Source organism: Brassica napus, chromosome A4 (assembly GCF_020379485.1).
Source record: "Brassica napus cultivar Da-Ae chromosome A4, Da-Ae, whole genome shotgun sequence".
Lineage (NCBI taxonomy): Eukaryota > Viridiplantae > Streptophyta > Magnoliopsida > Brassicales > Brassicaceae > Brassica > Brassica napus.
The window spans coordinates 1,504,342-1,523,440 of record NC_063437.1 but is presented as its reverse complement, the minus strand read 5'-3'; the positions used below and the strand labels follow the sequence as shown (position 1 = coordinate 1,523,440).

The window sequence follows — 19,099 nt, the reverse complement described above, 5'->3', positions numbered from 1 at the left end:
GAAGCGTCTTTTCGAGTGCCAACGTCTGTTCATACTCCCAAAGAGATTGCGTCATTGTCAAGAAACTAGGTACTTTATGCCAGAACCTAGCGATACCTAAAATAGTGCAACTTCGAAACCAAAATAGAGTATCTGTTTCTGGAAGAGTCACATGTGACTGACAATCTATCATCCACATATAGAGATTTTCATTTCAAACCAAGATTAGTGTTTCAGGCACAAATTGAGTTACTTCCTTATCAAGAAACACAGAGATGCAACAAATTTAGTAATAGACCATAACGGCAAAGGACATTTTCACAAAATGACACCAAGTTTAATTACCTAACTAGAGAACATCCTGTTTTGAAACCAAGGAAGAAAATAAGACAACAGAACACAAGTCATCAAACAACATCATCGAATGACATAGGAGTTCTTGTGTCCGACAACTCTTCCTCTTCCTTCTCCACTAGGGCATCCATGTCTGAACATTGTTGCTTCAGTTTCAGTAAACTATCCTCCATTTCTTGTAGCCGAGCCAAACTGGACTGCTCTTTCTCCTTCTTGTCTTTAACTATGTCCAGCTTTTTCTCCAACCAATCCACCTTAAAACCAGCGTCTTTCAGGTATGTCAGTGCCACGTCTGCCTCCACAAGATCTTCATTGGAGAGCTCCTCGAGTGATTGGCATAAAGTCTCAATTAAGCTGAGCAGGAAACCCATGCATGCTTTCCTCAGATGCTGGTTCTTTGCACGGAACTCTACCGCAATGTCTGGATGTCTTTTGAAGATAAGTCTCACAGATTCTACCTGAGCATGAAGAGAGAGATGTATAAAGCATCAGAGATTAAGAACACAAAAGGTTACTAACACAAAACAAATGATCATGCGTACTGTAAACTAACCTGTGAAGGCAGAACTTGAAAGCCACTGACATCCATGCTTTCCTTTTCAATTTTTTCTGATGCATCTGAGTATCTTTTGGTCGTGGAAACATGACACCAACCAACAGGGAGAAAAGGATTTATTTAAGCAAATGAACTTAAATAAACAAAGACAATAGAGGAAAAAGTTATGTTTACAGTTTGCAGACACCATTCACAAATGGGTTAAAGATAAGAGATGGCCAGGAGGAGAGACTCTTTATCACCCAAGTGAACTTATCACCTTGATTTGCCATGAAGATTCCTCACAGTTGAAACTAGAGGAGTAGGACAAGAATGAAACCATTAGAACAGAATGAAAATACCTAGAAATCAAACAAAATTTGTAATCCAAGATACTTGAAGATATGATATTACCCTCCAAAGTCGTGTAGATAGAAAGGAGAGAAGACACTGAAGAGCTGTTGCAAGACAACATCCTAGTTCATCTTTTAAAACTTTGAAGAAGAACAGGAGTGCAAAACATTTTAATCATCATCGCTGGTTCCCAAGAAGAAGTTAATTATTGCTTAGGGAACATAAACTAAGCAAGAGTCACTATTGGTAGCTCATGTGAGGTAATACAATGCCATCACGTTAAACCATGATAATAAACTAAGAAAATCGTATGTGGAAAAAACATGATGAAGTTTCTTTTTTTTTAGCGTAAAAGATTTATAGATACATTGAATACTTGAGAGTAAGCTTTACCAGTTGTTCACGTTAGGAACAAGACACGTCTCCATGACAAATGAGATGTGTCCATCCATAAGTTAAGAAGCATACTTCATAGAAAGTGTTGTATCCGGTCTATATATGTTGACTTGAACAAACTGTAGCTAGACATAGAAACAACGTAACTTCAGGAATCAAATTACAAACTGCTATAAATTAACCCATATATCATGATGAGAATCTTCCTACTACAAGAAATGATTTGCCACAAAGCTGTGCTGAATCAAACTGCAACCTAGTTAATTCAATCGAACAAACAACCACTCGTGTAGATTTTAACTATCAGTTTCCTAGCAGTTTCTTGGTAATAATCAAAGAAGTAAAAATATCAACAATTTCTGATGAAGATCAAGGAGAATAGTTGAGCAGATTTCACCTCGGTGACAATGTTGGGCCTCATCTTCTGCTGATTGTACATGTATTTGAGTTTGGACGACCATGGAAGAAGAAACCTTAAGACCTTTTGATACGACTAGTATGTAGAACTTAGACTTGTAGAAACTGCAATGTAATTCCTTCAAGAATAAGTAATACAACGTTTAGAGTTTTACTAAAGAAGTACTCTCTCTCCTCACAAAATGATCGACCTTCACACTCGATAACAAACTCTTATTCTCTCTTAGCATATATAGAAAGCTTAAGGAATCTACACGTCACGTCTTCCCATGTATTCTCTCTCTCCAAGTTGTTACTAACGATCCACCTCGCTAGATCTTTATTCCTTCTCACGTGTTGCTCTAGATCTTTTCCGACTCGATCACACGTGCGTTCCCTCCCTTCCTCTGACTGGGGCCTCTCCTGCGGTATTGGTAAACAATAGGCGGCCTACGGGCCTCATACATAACATTACCCCTCCCATTCAAACTGACCTTGTCCTCAAGGTCAAGCTCAGGAAATTGCTTCTCGATCAAGCTCTTCCATTCCCAAGTGCAGTCGGCGTCAGAAAGTCCTGCCCACTTAATCAGCAACTCCTCATGGCCTGTCGTTTCATTAACTCGATGTGCCAGCACTGCCTCAGGTACCGAGTCCAATATTCCTTCAGACGTGAGTTGAGGTGGAATAGTGGCAGGGCTTATCGAGTCTCCAATTGCCTTCTTCAGCTGCGATACGTGGAACGTAGGGTGAATGCGTGCCTCCGGAGGTAGGTGTAAACGGTAAGCCACCTTGCCGACTCTTGCAGAAACTTTGTAAGGACCATAAAAGCGTGCTGATAGCTTCTCATTGGCACGCCTGGCCAACGATCGCTGTCGATAAGGCCGAAGTTTGAGAAAGACCATATCCCCTTCTTGAAACTCCACCTCTCGCCGGTGCTTATCAGCTCGGTCCTTCATAGTCTGCTGAGCACGCAACAACTGCTGTTTAAGCAGGACCAGAGTGTCGTCCCTTTCTTTCAAGCGTGATTCCAGGTCGGCGTTGTTAGTTGAGCCGTTCTCGTAACGTACCAGCGACGTCGGTTCTCGACCATAAACAGCCTTGAATGGTGACATCTGAATCGCCGAGTGGAATGAGGTGTTGTAGCTGAACTCCGCCCAAGGTAGATACTGCGCCCATGTCCTTGGTTTTTCTCCTGCGAAACATCGGAGGTACGTCTCTAAACCCCTGTTTGTCACCTCCGTCTGGCCATCAGACTGAGGGTGATAAGCCGTCGAGAAGCAGAGGTTAGTTCCTGACAGACGGAATAGCTCCTTCCAAAACTGACCCGTGAAGATCCTGTCTCTATCAGAAACGATTGTCCTTGGAAACCCATGAAGCCTTACTACCTCTTGCACAAACAACAGCGCTACGTCTACTGCGGTGAACGGATGTTTGAGACTGAGGAAGTGAGCGTACTTTGACAGGCGATCCACGACTACCAGAATGGTGTTGACGCCCTCAGACTTGGGTAATCCCTCAATAAAATCCAAGGAAATGTCCTCCCAAACGCTGTTTGGAATAGGTAATGGTTGGAGTAGTCCTCCTGGTGCCAGTGTAGAGTACTTGTGGCGTTGACACGTCTGACAAGCCGCCACGTACTTCCTAATATCCGACATCATTCCCGGCCAGAAGAATAACGCGCCAATCCGTTTCTGTGTCTTGAGAACCCCTCCGTGGCCTCCAAACTTACTGTCATGATACTCCCGTAAGATCACACTAATCATTTGCGACGCCTTAGGAATGACTAGTTTCCCTTGCCTCAATAACCTTCCTTGTACCAACTGATAATCAGGGTGTTGAGTGGGGTCTTGTCGGAGCTCCTGTATGATCTTAGCTAACTCCGGATCCTTTTCCACTTCAGATCCCACCTCCTCCATTTGTATTGCTACTGGTACTGTCACCGCAAACAGCTCAGACACCGGGTTCTTCCGTGATAGTGCGTCAGCGGCTTTATTCTCCAATCCAGGTTTGTAATGAATGTCAAAATCAAACCCCAAGATCTTTGTCAACCAACACTGATACTCCATATTAATCTCTCGTTGCTCCAACAAGAACTTCAAACTTTTTTGGTCAGTCCTCACAATGAATTTCCTCCCCAACAAGTAGTGTCTCCATTTCTGGATGGCAAACACTATTGCCATCAGCTCCCTTTCGTATACTGATTTCAACCGCTGTCTCTCTGTCAGTGCTTGACTGAAATAGGCAATGGGTCTCTGCCTCTGCATCAGTACTGCCCCCAATCCTATACCAGACGCATCAGATTCGATGACAAACACCTCCGAGAAGTCTGGTAAAGCGAGGACCGGAACCGTGGACATGGCGTTCTTCAGTTGTTGAAAAGCCCCGGCTGCCTCTAGTGACCATTTGAACTGATCTTTACGCAGTAAGGTAGTCAGTGGCCGTGCAATATCTCCATATCCTTGCACGAACTTCCTATACTAACCAGTGAGGCCAAGAAACCCCCGCAGCTCCTTCACTGTCTTAGGCTCCGCCCATTCGACCATTGCGCGTATCTTTCCCTCATCTGCTGCGACACCATCTTTGGAGATGATATGCCCCAAATATTCGATACTTGAACTCCCGAACTCACATTTTTTCCTGTTAGCATAGAGCTTGTGAGTCCTTAACAACTCCAACACCGCCCTCAGATGCTCCTCGTGTTCCCCTTCTGACCGACTGTAAACAAGAATGTCGTCGAAGAACACTAGGACAAACTTCCTCAAATAGCTTCTGAACACCTCGTTCATAAGTGACTGGAATGTAGCCGGCGCGTTGGACAACCCAAAGGGCATTACAAGGAATTCATAATGCCCATCATGAGTGCGAAACGCCGTCTTCTGCACGTCCTCCGCCTTTACCAAGATTTGGTGGTAGCCTGACTTCAAATCCAATTTGGAAAACACCACCGCTCCTTGTAACTCGTCTAGCAGCTGATCTATCATGGGAATGGGATAGCAATCAGCAATAGTCGCTTTATTCAAAGCTCGGTAATCCACGCAAAACCTCCAACTTCCATCTTTCTTTTTGACCAACAGGACCGGACTTGAGAACGGACTGTTGCTATCCCTGATGATTCCTGCTGCGAGCATTGCAGCTACCTGCTTCTCTATCTCCTCTCGCTGTGCTTGCGGGTACCGGAAGGATCGCACACTTACGGGGTCAGCGTCGTTTTTCAGCACTATCGCATGTTCTCTTCCCCGTGATGGTGGTAGTCCTTCAGGCTCCGCAAAGATGTCTCCATATTCTTCCAACATGTCCTGTAACGGAGGTGGTCCCGTAGTCATGTCTCCTTGCAAGCTCTCCACCAACTGCACTCCATTATACTCGACCAACATTGCTTCTCCGTCATGTTGGATTGACTTCAAAATGGACTTGAGAGATGCCGCGGAACAACAAAGGCTAGGGTCTCCTCGCATTGTATACTTCGCTCCCTCAATCTTGAATTTGATGGTTTGCAGCTTCCAGTTAACCTTCATGTCGCCTAATGTCTCAAGCCACTGCATTCCCAAAATTACGTCGGCACTTCCCAACTCTAATGGTAAAAAACTTGAAACGATCGTGCACCCCTGCAACTTCAGCTCAAGGTCATCGCAAAGCCCATCTCCCCTGATCGTGATACCACCGGCGGTGAGTACATTGTAGCCCCGCGTCGTATCAGTTGCTAAATTCAAATCCGCCACCACTGCTTTAGATATGAAATTGTGGGACGCCCCGCTGTCTATCAGCACCACTACTTCCTTGTCCTTCACCGTCCCCCGTAGCTTGATAGTACGTGGTGACGAGATTCCGACTAAAGAGTTTAGTGAAATCTCTGCCATCTCAACATTCTCCGTCGTCTCTTCTTCCTCCAATTCCACCGAACAATTTGTAACATCAATCTCAGTACCATCTTCCAACACCATCATCACTACCAACTCCGCCTTCTGACACTTGTGATTCCAACTATATTTTTCATCACACTGGTAGCATAGGCCCTCCGCTTTCCATTTCGCCACCTCCGCCGGTGTTAAACGACGGAATGGGGCCTTCAGACGGTTGTGACTAGGTCTCGGGTTCGCGGCATTGTTCAACGGTGTTGTGGTTGAACCGGTCCTGCTCTTTTGTGGGTTTAGTCCTTGTACCGTTTGTTGGGCCGGTTTCCCTTGTTGGGCCTGAAAGCGTCCATTAGACGAACGGCTTCCTCGCCCAATCCCTTCTGTTTCTTCCGGTGTTTCTCCGACGGACCAATCCTCCACCAAAATCGCCACGTCCATCATCCTCTGTAACCCTCGTGGCTCCATCATCTTAACCCCCGCCTTGATCTTGGGTTTGAGCCCGTTCAGGAAAGCCATCTCCAGGATTGGGTCAGGGATCTCGGGTGCGTTAGACGCTAACGCGATGAAATCGCGCCGAAATGCTCGCGCCGTTCCCGTCTGGCGCAGGCTGAGGAGTCGCTCGCCGATACTGGTGTCCTGCGCCGGCGAGAACTGCTCTAGCACCCGTACCTTCATTTGTTCCCAACTGAGGAATGGGTTTCGACTACGTTCCCACCGATACCACGGCAGCGCCTCTCCCGTAAAACTCATCCTCACCGCTCTCAACTTTTCTTCCTCCGTAAAATCTCCCAGCTCAAAGTATTGCTCGACACGAAGCACCCAACTCTCCGCGCTTTCGCCGTCGAACAACGGAATCTCCATCCGACGAACCATCGATCCTTCTCTGCCCTCCAACACTCCCCACGGCGGTGGATGTGTCGTGACAGATCCCGATGATGGTCCATAGTCTCCCGCGAACCTTGCTCCGAACAAGTTTCGCGGTTCCTCCATGACTCCCTTTCCCGATCCTTCGCCGTGATACACCCTTGGCTTGATCGGCTCGCCTGGGTTGGAGATCACACCGGAGGTAACCAGCCCTGCATCTCGCCGGACTTCCCCCCCCGATCTGATCGTCCTTCCTCAGGTCGAGCTTCTCAAAACCCATGGTGAGCAGCTTCATCATCTCGGTCATCTTCGCCTCCATTCGTTCCTCCAGCGTGGACAGCTTCCCCTCCATGGCGATCAAACGCTCATCGTCACGTTGGGTCTGCTCCACCGCCTTGTCCTCAGGTTTCCTCGGTGCCATCGCAAACGTCCAGGTTCGTCTTGCTCTGATACCAAATTTGATATGACTAGTATGTAGAACTTAGACTTGTAGAAACTGCAATGTAATTCCTTCAAGAATAAGTAATACAACGTTTAGAGTTTTACTAAAGAAGTACTCTCTCTCCTCACAAAATGATCGACCTTCACACTCGATAACAAACTCTTATTCTCTCTTAGCATATATAGAAAGCTTAAGGAATCTACACGTCACGTCTTCCCATGTATTCTCTCTCTCCAGGTTGTTACTAACGATCCACCTCGCTAGATCTTTATTCCTTCTCACGTGTTGCTCTAGATCTTTTCCGACTCGATCACACGTGCGTTCCCTCCCTTCCTCTGACTTGGGCCTCTCCTGCGGTATTGGTAAACAATAGGCGGCCTACGGGCCTCATACATAACACCTTTCTCGTGATTTTAATTCAGACCGGGTCAAATTTGTTTGGTTATTCATTGTGAATCAATTCAGTTTGTTACAAACACAATCTTTTGGTAGTGCAATGAAACATAATTAACCAAACAACTTTGATATCTTAACAACCAAAACTATGATACTGGTTAATTAATGAGACATAAATAAGCGGAATGTTGCAACAAGTCAAGACACAGAACAGAGAACGGTTGAGCAGTGAAAACTCCAAGACCATTGGTGGAAGACATGAAAAAACCTTACTCCCGCTGGGGTTGAGACACCAGAAACCTGAGATCGGTTAAGCCGCTCATAATCAGTTGAATTTAACACACACACATGAAAGGAAGATAAATCTTCTTGCAGACAAGGAAACTCTACGCATTTGGTGATCAGATGGATACATACAACAAGCCCTATCTCTCTGAACATCTCCTGCAAGTAGTAAAACAATATCTCTCAGTTAAATTGCTAACAAAACATAAAATCCCTCTGACGAAAAAACACAAGTCATTCATGTACCTGTGAGAAGAAGCAACAAAGAATCTACTTGACTTTGCGAGGTAATAGATTGTTTGGCTAATCTGCTCATAAACAATAGAAACCACACCATCATAGCTAAACCTACTGATAAAACTCCATTTATAAGAGTTCAACACTAGCGGATCGTCATCTTCTACGTCTCTGTCTCGCTGAGCTGAAACGTCGCCGTTTGGTTTCATTGAGTTTCAGTGACAGAATTCCTCGGAAAGGAGAGGACTTTAACAGACACACGGCTAACTGACTGGTTAGGGATTAGGGTTCTGGTTCTGTTATGCTTTATACAGAAATTGCATGAAAGGTCCCCAGTGTTTTAAACATTTCAATTAAACACACGTGATATTTTTGTGTTTTAAATACACTTAAATTTAAATTCTAATCATATGATTAGTAATTTTTCTCATACAGAAACACAGTATTGCACTCATGTTTTCATATTAAACTAGTGTAATCAATCCGGTATTTCTTATAACCACTGATTGAGTGACATATGTTCAGTGGCGGGAATCAAATGATCCACATCAATTCTTAAATTTTTTCTTTAAAAAAAAAGATATATAATTATAACAAATATTGACTAATTGGCTCATTTTTAACAGTCTAACCTCTTTGTTAATTATGAAACTTCCAATTTTTTTTACATACATAGTTTTGACCTACCTAAACTTTGAATCTAGGGCTTATTTGTGATATAACCAAAAAAAAAAGTAAAATTAGTTTTGTAGAAAGAGGCTAGAGAGAGGTAGGAAGAGAGAAGAGGAGAGAGGGTGTGATTTTGTTTATATAATGAATTATGGGTTTTTGTTTGGTTATATCACCTAATTTACCTTGAATCTACTTCTATATTCAAAAAAAAAAAAAAAATTGAATCTACTTCCGCCATTGGCCATGTTGGTAAATTTACACAAATATCAAATTTATTCAAAACGAGATCTGCAAAAGTTTCAGTCAGATTTGTACACATTCTCTTTTATATGAAAACAAGTATATTTATCTGATCAATTTAATTAATTTGTGTATAAACAAAAGTTATTGTATCGTTACGAAAATAGATAGGTTTATTTATAATATTTTATAAAAAATATAATAAAATCATTAAAAGCTAAAAAGTTTTACAGTTCTAACCGGTGCCGTTTTAGTAGACCTAGCCAAATTAAGGGGAAAAATAGAGGACCTAAACAACAAAAAATTAGAGCTCGATCGTGAAAGCTCTCTATGTTTAGGAGGAAGAAGAGAAAACAGAGGATCCTATTTTCTCCCAGCCAATGGAACACATTAGCATCGATAGATCGACGTTTCTTGAGAATCTCATAATCAGAGATAGCCGTCATTGTCGTTCTCTCTCACGTTCACATCTAATCCTAGACACCAACCTCCCAATATTCAAGAGTTTTCGCACGCTATCTACTCTTTTCAAGATTCCTCTGTTTTTTAATCTTTCATTACAGGACATCCTTCTTCTGTCTCATTTCGAATGAGTTATGTTTGAATCGCAAGGTATGTTTCCTTTGTGTTAATGTTACGTGCATGAAAAAAAAAATTGTTACGTTCATGAGTTAATGTTTTTTATGGTTACATAAAAAGTAAAACATTTTCTGTCTTGGTTCTGCAGAAATGAAGACGATTCTTCGATCAGTCAGCTTTAATAATGACAATGAATCGGATTCAACCATCGCCGAACCACCAGAAACTAGAAAGACCATGTACAATAGATCTCTTAGCATGAAAGGGACACAAAGACCTAACCTTTCTTCAGAAGACGTGGAGGACAATCTTTCCTCAAAGCCTCTAACTTTTATGAAAGAAGATGACAAATATAAGATACGGCAATGGAAACCTCTATCCGTAAACGATCATGTAAACGAGTTTCTAGCGTTAATAAGTGACGGTAGATACCAAGCTGCGTTAAAGCTGCAGAAGGTTTATAGAAGCTTTCGAACCAGGAGGAGGCTAGCTGATTGTGCTGTGGTGGTTGAGCAAAGATGGTTCGTATGTTTGGCATTGTTTAGATAGAGAAAATATAGTTCTATGTTTAGTAACTATAATGGAGTTTGCAGGTGGAAGGTACTTGATTTTGCTGAGCTTAAAAGAAGTTCTATATCGTTTTTCGAAATTGAGAAGCAAGAGACTGCTGTTTCACGCTGGTCTAGAGCAAGAACAAGAGCTGCTAAGGTAACAACAATAAGCCCATCAGACCAGAGTTGGATCTGGAATTTAGGAGGTCATAAACATTTTTTATTTTTTAGGTTAATTTTAATAAAATATTTCAAAAAATAAAAATAAATAAATAATAATAATAAAATATTTCAACAATTTAAGGGTAATGAGACATATGTATTAGGGCATAAGAGCATCATTAACCCAAAAACCCATTTTGAGTCTCTTAATCATTTTTAATTATTAAAGTTACTTAAAAGATTTAGTTAAGAGACACTAATATTTTTGTACTCCAATGGGAGTTTCTTATTTAAGGATTCTTAAAAAAAAAAATTAACAAAAACACATGTAATGGAAGAACATGAGAGAAGAAGGAAAAACAAACATATGAAAACATCAACATAGACAATCCAAGTTATTATCAAACATTCATTCATATTCATAGACAGAGAGTGATGAAAGGGGGAAGAAAGAAACGGACTTGAAGGGTGGATTTACAGTGAGAGCACCTGAAGCTCACTACACACCAAAACGGACGAAGAACCGAAGACTTCGTTTTTTTTTTTCAAGGCCGACACGTGTACTCTAAGGGACGTCTCTTCCACCCCTTAATTAAGAGACGTCTTTTGTTTTAATTACATTTTTTCTTTTTCTTTAAATCACAAATATCAAAAAACCCTCTCTAAGAGACAGCGTTAATTGTGCTCTAATTAACCTCGATCTCTTAGCTGGGGTTCTTAACTCATGATTTGACACTTTTCTGTTTTTTTTTACAATTTTCGGCTAAGAGACGGCTTTTATATCTCTTATTTAAGAGACGGTTCTTAGCCGAAAGAATCCCAATCAAGAGACTGGAGTTAATGATGGTCTTAGACTTCGGTTAACCTCGGTCTCTTAGCCGGAGTTTTTAACTCATGATTTGACCTTTTTTGTTTTTTTTTTCTATTTTTTTTTACGCTTTTCGCCGAAAAGATGGCTCTAATATCTCTTATTTAAGAAACGGTTTTTAGCTTTTTTTAGTTAAAATATAAAAAAAACTAAGAACCCGAATCGAGAAACTGGGGTTAATCATGGTCTAATAGTTCTTTAAAATATTTCATTCAGCTGTGCTAGAACCGGCTATATAAAAAATGTTGGCTTTATGCATCTGTTTTCTTCCCGTACACTAATCTTTAATCAATGGTTTGGCAATTTTAATGCCTTAGGTGGGTAAAGGCTTGTCAAAAGATGAGAAAGCTAGGAAATTGGCTTTGCAACACTGGCTTGAGGCTGTAAGAATGTTTTTTCACAATGGATTTTCTTTATGTGGATATGAGTTTTGTGTAATGCCAAAATGTGATCTTCACAGATTGATCCTCGACATCGCTATGGCCACAATCTGCAATTCTATTACCATGCTTGGCTCCATTGTGACAGTTACCAACCCTTTTTCTATTGGTAGGTTTGCTATTAGACAACCAAAAATGTGACAGTATATATCAAGAGTACATACATTTTACAAGCTAACAACCAACTTTGTATGTTTCAGGCTAGACATAGGAGAAGGAAAAGAATTGAACCATGAAAGATGTCCAAGAACAAAACTATACCAACAAAGCATCAAGTATCTTGGTCCGGTGAGTTCTCCCCTTTAGTTAATAGACCAGTTCTGATGATATCCATATTTGTTGTTAAGAAACGCGAATCAAACACGAAAAAAGTAAGAACACTTAGAGAGAAAACACAATTAAGGCAAATACTCAACGACTGTGGTCTTTTATTGGTGCACTGAGATTTAAGTGACTTCTATAATCAAAAATTCTCCTGACCAATGCTTTGTTGTTTTTTTTTATGAACAGACTGAAAGAGAAGAGTACGAAGTGGTGATTGAGGATAGTAAACTAATCTATAAAAAAAGTGGGATAGTTCTGGACACAAAAGAAGGTCCTCCAGATACAAAGTGGATCTTTGTCCTAAGCGTGTCTAAGATAATGTATGTTGGTATGAAGAAAAAGGGCAACTTTCAACATTCTAGTTTTCTTGCTGGAGGGGCTACCTTATCTGCTGGTAGGATTGTGGTTGAAGAAGGTGTTCTTAAGGTAAAAAATTAATAACTTTCCTTTTGTACAAGACTAAAATTAACTCTCCATGTGTGAAGTTTGAGTTCTTGGGATGATGTTTTCAGGCAGTCTGGCCTCACAGTGGACATTATCTACCAACAGAAGAGAACTTTCTGGCCTTCATGTCGTTTCTTAGGGAGAACAATGTTGACCTCACTGATGTAAAGGTAAAAATCCATTCTAGTTTGAGTTTAGGGTATGACATGATTCAAGCCATTACAGAGACTTTGTTTTTCAATTTTTGTAGAAGAGTCCAGATGAAGATGATGGAGAACATCACTTCAAGGTCAAGAGAATGCCTTCGAAAATCAAAGAGGTTGAAGAAGAACCGTGTGACTTTGTGGACGCTGAGACTGGTTTAAGTCCAAACGCTAAACCCAAAAGTCATGCAGAGCTACATACATTAACAAGGTTCCATCCAAAAGACAAGGACATGGCTGAGGATTATGATGAAGAAGAGCCTGAAACACCTTCAGAAGAAGGGTATGAGACAGCAGAGGAGACATTCATAGCTGAGGAAGAGTTTGCATATCCAAAATCTCATCTGTTTGATGAAGACATTGAAGAATATGAGAAGCCTGTGCCTAAGGAGAAGATAATGAAGAGGATAGATTCACACAAAGGACTCAAATCTTATCAGTTAGCTGAGAGGCTGCACTCGAGGTGGAGTACTGGTGCAGGTCCTAGGATCAGTTGTATGAGAGATTACCCTTCAGAGCTTCAGTTTAGGGTTCTTGAACAAGCTCAGCTATCTCCAAGAGCTTCGAGCTCTTCAAACCCTTCTCCTTTTGCTCCGGTTAGATCAAGGGGGACAAGTCTTGGGAGAAGTCCTTTCTCTCAAGAACTTGAGAGGCTTTAGGTCTGTGTATAAAGGATACGTACGAAGCAAATGGACCTGTGATGAAGTGGCCGGATTGAGTATTTTTTTTTTGGTTATGTAAGGTGCAGAACTAAGGGCTTGAAGAATGATCTTCTTGTTAGGTGTGTGACTTGTTTCACAAGTCACCTTTTCATTATAAATTATTTTTTTCATATTTTTATCCTGTGAATATTTTGTAATTTTCTGAATCATATATTGATATTTTTACCCTTAACTGATTTTTATTTGTCCATGGAAAAAACAAACAGATTAGCTGAAAATTAAAAAAAGCGGTTGAATATTAAGGTGAACTAAGGGCCTAATTGCTTAAATGAAGTATGATCTTCTTATTATGTCAATAGCGTATAGAATGTCAGATATATTGACAAACCTTGTTATTGAGACCCAACATAGATTTTTCTCATAAAAACAAATAACAGATAGGATCAAATATTATATATATTTTACTTACTCCTAATAAATAGCTTAGATACGTTGTCTTCTACAGGAACTAGATGAACAAATGAGAATCATAACTAGTCAAACCCACATGGAAGTTTTAGAATGCAGATCACTAACAGAGGAGCAGAAGATGATGAGGTTATGAAACATGTTGGTGACATAAGCACATGTAACATGCCATTGCTTTAGGAAAAAATGCATGGTGGCATTCCCAAGCTCAAGCTTGACAACGGATTTGAAAATGGGAAGAAAAAACTGTGCGAATTCTTGAACCAGGACTCATTTGATATGACACAGGTATAAGGTTTTTGCGATACCAAGGCCTTGCCTGATCTGTTGTTTGATCTTGTTCCTTCGCTATTCTGTTGCATTAACTTCAATTAACAGTTTCATACTTTCATTGTTTGGTGTTATATACAATTTTATCATACCACTGTACATCACTTGACCAAACACAGTCTCGATTGTTGCGGCAGTAAAGAACACACAGGCTCGATTGTTGCGGCAGTAAAGAACTTTATACTAGTCATGTACTCATCACGTATATATCAAAAGAGTATCGTGGCAGAAATTCAAGGGAAAATAATGGTAATAAATCAAAATAATAATATCTCACATGCAACAGATTCTGATGCAGAAGGGAGCTGAATCATATCAACCAAACACAAACATTCATAGGGGTTTTAAAGTTCATTGACCTCAGTTGCCTATATTACACTATTCGAAGGGAGGAGCTCAAATCGATTTTCAAGAGAAGCAACCTGGAACACAGATGCGTTGTACCAAATCAAATAAGCAGAGATCTTCAAAAACTAGCAACCGGACTTCGCAGCTGAGAGGAGGTGACTGTGTTCAAAGGAAGTAGTCAGGTGTCCTTCGGGTCACATCTGGTTCTCCTCTCCTTGGGGCTGGTTCAAACTGTTTCACAATTTAGACTCTGTTAAGTCTTTTCGTTTCTTTTGGAGAGGTCAAAAAATGAAGATTTCTGGACATACCTGTATGAAGGTGTGGTTCCTACAGTCATCGACCTCGAGAATGGAGGCCATGTTTCCACAGCGATAGCAATAGTTTGGTGCACTAAAAATAGTAACCACCTTTTGCTCCTGTAAAATGGGAACATGGTTGCATAGTTAGCAAAGATTCTCGGGTTTGGTTAGCTTATACAGGGAAGGAAGAGGAGTTTAGTTGAATTACGTGTGCCCAGTTGAATCCGTCCATAACCAGCTGATGCGCTCGAGCAATCAGTTTTAAGCTGTTGCTGTGGTTGAATTGTTCGGAGATGTCCTATGGAAACAAAAATGTAAAAATAAAGTCAATTACACACTTATCTAGAACAAACAAAGAAAAGGGAGATTCAAGCTACGTAATTCAATACCTGACCAAATGTATATCCAGCACCACGAGGAGAGATCCCCCAGCCACATCTGTCATCAGGATCAGACCATAACAAGTCACACATCGGCCCTTCATGTGGAACTTCTTGAACTCTATCAAAGTTCCTAATGTTGTCAAGGGTCTCGATAGACGGTGACAATCCACCGTGAAGGCAGAATATTTCTGACTCCACCTGCATACAGGACATTTGACATGAGATGGATAGCCTCCTTATTTGTTGGAGCTAAAACTCTTAGAAAACACAATCAATTCAATCATCAGACCGGTTTTAATTAAAAGATAGCTCTAGAAAGTGCAAGTAGCAGATGCAATTTATATCGTCATTCAAAGCACTTCAGAATAGAAACCATCTCAAACTGAAGTGACACTTGCAACTAAATACGCTAAAACACGCACATGCATGTTCAAAAAAGACATTTTTGATTGTATCGGATATTGAGAGCGCTGAAGAAAACGGGTCAGCTATATTATATGAGTATATAAAGTTGCAGTGTGATTTACATAGTACTAACCAAGGCTGTCAGTGGGAAATAATCAAAGAGGTCTGTAAAGATCTTCCAAACATTCGCATTGCCATACCTGCAAGTACAAGGAAGCTTTGTTAAGCAAATTGCATACGAAAGGAGTCAAACTACTTTCCTAAACACGTATATGGAAACTAACATGTATTTGAATTTAGCACTAACAAACAACTAAGGTTTGAAAAAAATACTACTGAGACCAGTTAAAGGAGCAAATAAATATCAAAGCAAAAGGACGTGCAGAGTATTATTGAAAAAAGAAGCATCATGACATGAACAGAGTGCGTTAGCAGTTTAAACAAATATAAGGATGTTGGACTCACTTTCGCAGGCATTCATCATAAAATCCATAAACCTGAGTAATCTGCCAGAGCGAAAAATGTGTATTAAACCATGAGTCGGATAGAAAGTTGGATGGCAGAAAAAGTACAGTAAATAAAATATTAGGAAAACTTTAACTGACTTGTACATGTACTAAAGTGAACGTACAAAGAGATATTAACTGACTCGATTTCAATTAACTGACTAGATTTCATGACAGAACAGAAAAACTATACCAGCACTGTATACTTTCAGAAAGTGAACGTACAAAGAGACAAAGTTAGTTTACCTGACGACTTTCATGGTTTCCTCTAAGAATGGTGATTCGCTGAGGATACCGTACTTTCAAGCCAACTAACAGCTGGAAACGGAATTAAGAAGAAATAAAGAATATCAGCATCGTAATCTAACGACATATATATAAAGGTTGAGAAAAGAGACCATACACACAGTATAGAGACACAGGGTATTTGATTTTTTTTTTTTTTGAACACAACTATCAATAATTATAATAAGGAAGAGTTAGGTGAGAGGCATAAAAGCTTCATCCATACAAAGTGCCTCTTTTGCAAGAGCATCAGCAACCACATTTTGGTTTCTAGGAATCCAAGAGAAAGATACAGAAAAAGATGGAGAACCACAAAGGTTGATTTAATTTTGCACAGGGTATTTGATTTAATTTAAGAAAATAAAACAAGACAAAAGATGGCTTTCTACTTTGAAACAGATAATTATAATTGAACAAAAAAATAACTGCAGAAGGTATAAACTTGGTACCGTAACAGTTTCGACAGAATAATATCCACGGTCGACATAGTCTCCCATAAATAGATAGTTGGTATCAGGGCACTGCAAAAAAAAAAAAAAAACGTAAGACGAACATCTATCAGACAACAAATTAGAACCAGAAAAAAGCACTACTGTTAAATAGAACCCATGAGAGGCTCCAAATCATTTTGAGTATTCAGTGAGCATGCACACTTTGTACTACCCACCACCCAGAATAAATAAATTGCTAGAAAAGAAGGATACTGTAAAAGAAACTTGTATATTTACGGCCATTAAGCATCTCAGGAAGTGTAATAGATCTTACCATTCCTCCAATACGGAAAAGCTCTGCAAGATCATGGAATTGTCCATGAATATCACCACAGATTGTTACTGGACTTTTGACAGGCTGCGTGCAAGGAAAATGCATAAAATTAATTATACTAAAACCACAAAATTAGCGTGTTCCTAAAAAGAATTCAAGCTGGTAACACAATCTAATCTACCACAGGGGAATTATGATGGCCAAGAGATGCAAGATCAAGAACTAACCTGAACGTTGCTTTCATCCATCAAGATCTCCTTAGCTTTCTCGCATAATGCTCTAACCTATCCAAAACAAACAAACACGGCAAATGATGATAAGTTCATCTTTCACCTCCTTTAATTCTTAATAAAAAACATAACAATGAAATGTCAAAGCAGAGAGACCATTTTGAGAGAAGCAGCAAATAAAAAGATCTTATTTTTACAGATACTGATCAGTTAATTCCTCGTATGAGCTGCAGAATGCCACTTATCAACATACAAACTCTCTCTCTCTCTCTCTCACCAATAAATGCTATCATGAAAAAATACAAAAAGGTCGTTTCTTTGCAAACCCATTAATCTGAGGTGAATGAGAGTATACACATACCAATCCCAAAAGATATTCTCGACAAATCAAACATCAAATTGGATAATTTGCATACTCACATAAGAAAAAGGAAACACCTTTTTCGTTTAAAAACAAAAATCTGAGATTCAATCAACGATACGATTCCAATTTAATCGAGGGTAAACGAAAAAAGGGGGAACCTGTTGCTCGGAGAGGGGCTTGCACTGCATGAGCTGGGAGATCTGCTCGTCAAGATCGAGGGTTGCGTCCGTCGGAATCGAATTCGCGCCCATGTTTTCGTCTTGGATCGGGGAAAGAGATTAGGGGCAGGGCCTAACCCTAAATTGGATGGATGGATGGATGGATCCTGCGTTTTCTTCGCCTTTCTCTCTCTCTCTCTCTCGCAGAGTGGAGAGGAATTCGATATGAGAGGGGGGCGCGTGAGGGACAGAGGCGAGTGGTGGTTTGTAGTAGCTTTCGTGCCGTCTCTTCAATTTACTTTACTACCCTTACTCTTTGAGAATCTATTTTTGGAGGAAAGTCGTTAATGTTTTCAAAAATCTGTTAATTTTCTTTTCCTTATATTTTTGGTACTGTTGAATGAATTGTTTATTATTTAATATTTTTTCTTCAATTTTTATTATTTAATCAAGCTAAAAATACAAATCAAATCTATGGGAAAGATTGATATACATTTTCCTTTTCCATTATATATATATTGTAACTTTTTTACTGCATTTACATTTTTATCAAAAATAAATAAAATAATTCACAAAATTCATTTAAATTATTGAATAAATCAAAGTTCATATTTTATTGAAATTAGAAGAAATAATAAAGTTATTTGCATATGGGAAATTAAAGTGAAATGTATATGTCAACAATTTGATATAAAATTAATTAAACTGATATAAAATTTGTGACACAATTCATTTATCAGAAACCAATATATGTTGTTACAACATTATATAGGAAACTAGGACAAGAATTTTAAAAAGACACCACACTTCTTGATTTTATTTTCTTACCTCATCAGACAACCCTAATTCTAGGATTATTTTCACAGGGTAACTGATGATTGCATTAGACATCTAGTGAAGCATTGCAGAAAAATCATTGATTTGAACCTAAGTGGCTGCAAGGTATCTTAATCTTTATTCTTTAAGAGTTTTATTTGTGATGAGTAGCTGTACTTATGGCAATGTTTTTTTCACATGTGTTCACTGATTGCTGCAGAGTATAACCGACAAAGGTATGCAGCTAGTAGCTGAAAGATATCAAGACTTAGAGTCACTGAATATCACTAGGTAATTAAAAACGTTGGTTATTTTATGGTGATGGATAATCCATAACATTGCTAGATGGAAGTTTATTTGTAAGGCTACATTGTTATTTGAATACTTGTGTTGTGGTGTTTGGTCTTGTTGTTTATGATGTTGTCAGGTGTGTTAAGATCACAGATGATGGATTACTTCATGTGCTACATAAGTGTTCTACTCTCCAGACCTTAAACCTCTATGC

The 19,099-nt window shown here is 39.8% G+C and overlaps 4 protein-coding genes across 4 annotated transcripts; 1 reads left to right on the top strand and 3 right to left on the bottom strand.

Annotated features, from left to right (window-relative positions):
* Positions 1-166: 166 nt before the first annotated feature.
* Positions 167-2,305, bottom strand: LOC106432606 (MATH domain and coiled-coil domain-containing protein At3g58430-like). The gene is made up of 4 exons (XM_013873450.3): positions 1,283-2,305; positions 1,064-1,182; positions 887-959; positions 167-791 (listed from the first exon to the last, which is right to left on the bottom strand). Exons 2-4 carry the CDS (start codon positions 1,159-1,161, stop codon positions 387-389), a joined length of 576 nt encoding a protein of 191 aa, XP_013728904.1. The 5' UTR covers positions 1,162-1,182; positions 1,283-2,305; the 3' UTR covers positions 167-386.
* A 2,186-nt stretch (positions 2,306-4,491) lies between these two features.
* Positions 4,492-8,631, bottom strand: LOC125608415. Its single transcript, XM_048778889.1, has one exon. It carries the CDS (start codon positions 6,856-6,858, stop codon positions 4,492-4,494), a length of 2,367 nt encoding a protein of 788 aa, XP_048634846.1. The 5' UTR covers positions 6,859-8,631.
* Positions 8,632-8,789: 158 nt separating this feature from the next.
* On the top strand, positions 8,790-13,763 carry LOC106432598 (IQ domain-containing protein IQM6). The gene is made up of 9 exons (XM_013873444.3): positions 8,790-9,616; positions 9,732-10,104; positions 10,177-10,291; positions 11,482-11,547; positions 11,625-11,713; positions 11,805-11,892; positions 12,115-12,354; positions 12,441-12,542; positions 12,623-13,763. The coding sequence occupies exons 1-9, from the start codon at positions 9,601-9,603 to the stop codon at positions 13,232-13,234; spliced, it is 1,701 nt and encodes a 566-aa protein (XP_013728898.1). The 5' UTR covers positions 8,790-9,600; the 3' UTR covers positions 13,235-13,763.
* Positions 13,764-14,267: 504 nt separating this feature from the next.
* On the bottom strand, positions 14,268-18,045 carry LOC106432621 (serine/threonine-protein phosphatase PP2A-4 catalytic subunit). Its single transcript, XM_013873470.3, has 11 exons — positions 17,779-18,045; positions 17,254-17,310; positions 17,027-17,110; positions 16,711-16,782; positions 16,223-16,294; positions 15,936-15,976; positions 15,604-15,670; positions 15,072-15,263; positions 14,891-14,980; positions 14,692-14,799; positions 14,268-14,614 (listed from the first exon to the last, which is right to left on the bottom strand). The coding sequence occupies exons 1-11, from the start codon at positions 17,869-17,871 to the stop codon at positions 14,549-14,551; spliced, it is 942 nt and encodes a 313-aa protein (XP_013728924.1). The 5' UTR covers positions 17,872-18,045; the 3' UTR covers positions 14,268-14,548.
* Between the last annotated feature and the right edge of the window lie 1,054 nt (positions 18,046-19,099).

Bases quoted from the DNA above. Each gene is read 5' to 3' on its own strand.
- LOC106432621 (XM_013873470.3), bottom strand. From the start codon at position 17,871: ATGGGCGCGAATTCGATTCCGACGGACGCAACCCTCGATCTTGACGAG. The intron at 17,311-17,778 runs GTTCCCCCTTTT...TGTTTTGGATAG, and splicing joins AGCCCCTCTCCGAGCAACAG to GTTAGAGCATTATGCGAGAA. The intron at 14,800-14,890 runs GTAATTCAACTA...CCCATTTTACAG, and splicing joins ACGGATTCAACTGGGCACAC to GAGCAAAAGGTGGTTACTAT.
- LOC106432606 (XM_013873450.3), bottom strand. From the start codon at position 1,161: ATGGCAAATCAAGGTGATAAGTTCACTTGGGTGATAAAGAGTCTCTCC. The intron at 960-1,063 runs GTAAACATAACT...CACGACCAAAAG, and splicing joins GTGAATGGTGTCTGCAAACT to ATACTCAGATGCATCAGAAA. The intron at 792-886 runs GTTAGTTTACAG...CTTCATGCTCAG, and splicing joins TTCAAGTTCTGCCTTCACAG to GTAGAATCTGTGAGACTTAT.
- LOC106432598 (XM_013873444.3), top strand. The intron at 12,355-12,440 runs GTAAAAAATTAA...TGATGTTTTCAG, and splicing joins TTGAAGAAGGTGTTCTTAAG to GCAGTCTGGCCTCACAGTGG. The intron at 12,543-12,622 runs GTAAAAATCCAT...CAATTTTTGTAG, and splicing joins TTGACCTCACTGATGTAAAG to AAGAGTCCAGATGAAGATGA.
- LOC125608415 (XM_048778889.1), bottom strand. From the start codon at position 6,858: ATGGAGGAACCGCGAAACTTGTTCGGAGCAAGGTTCGCGGGAGACTAT.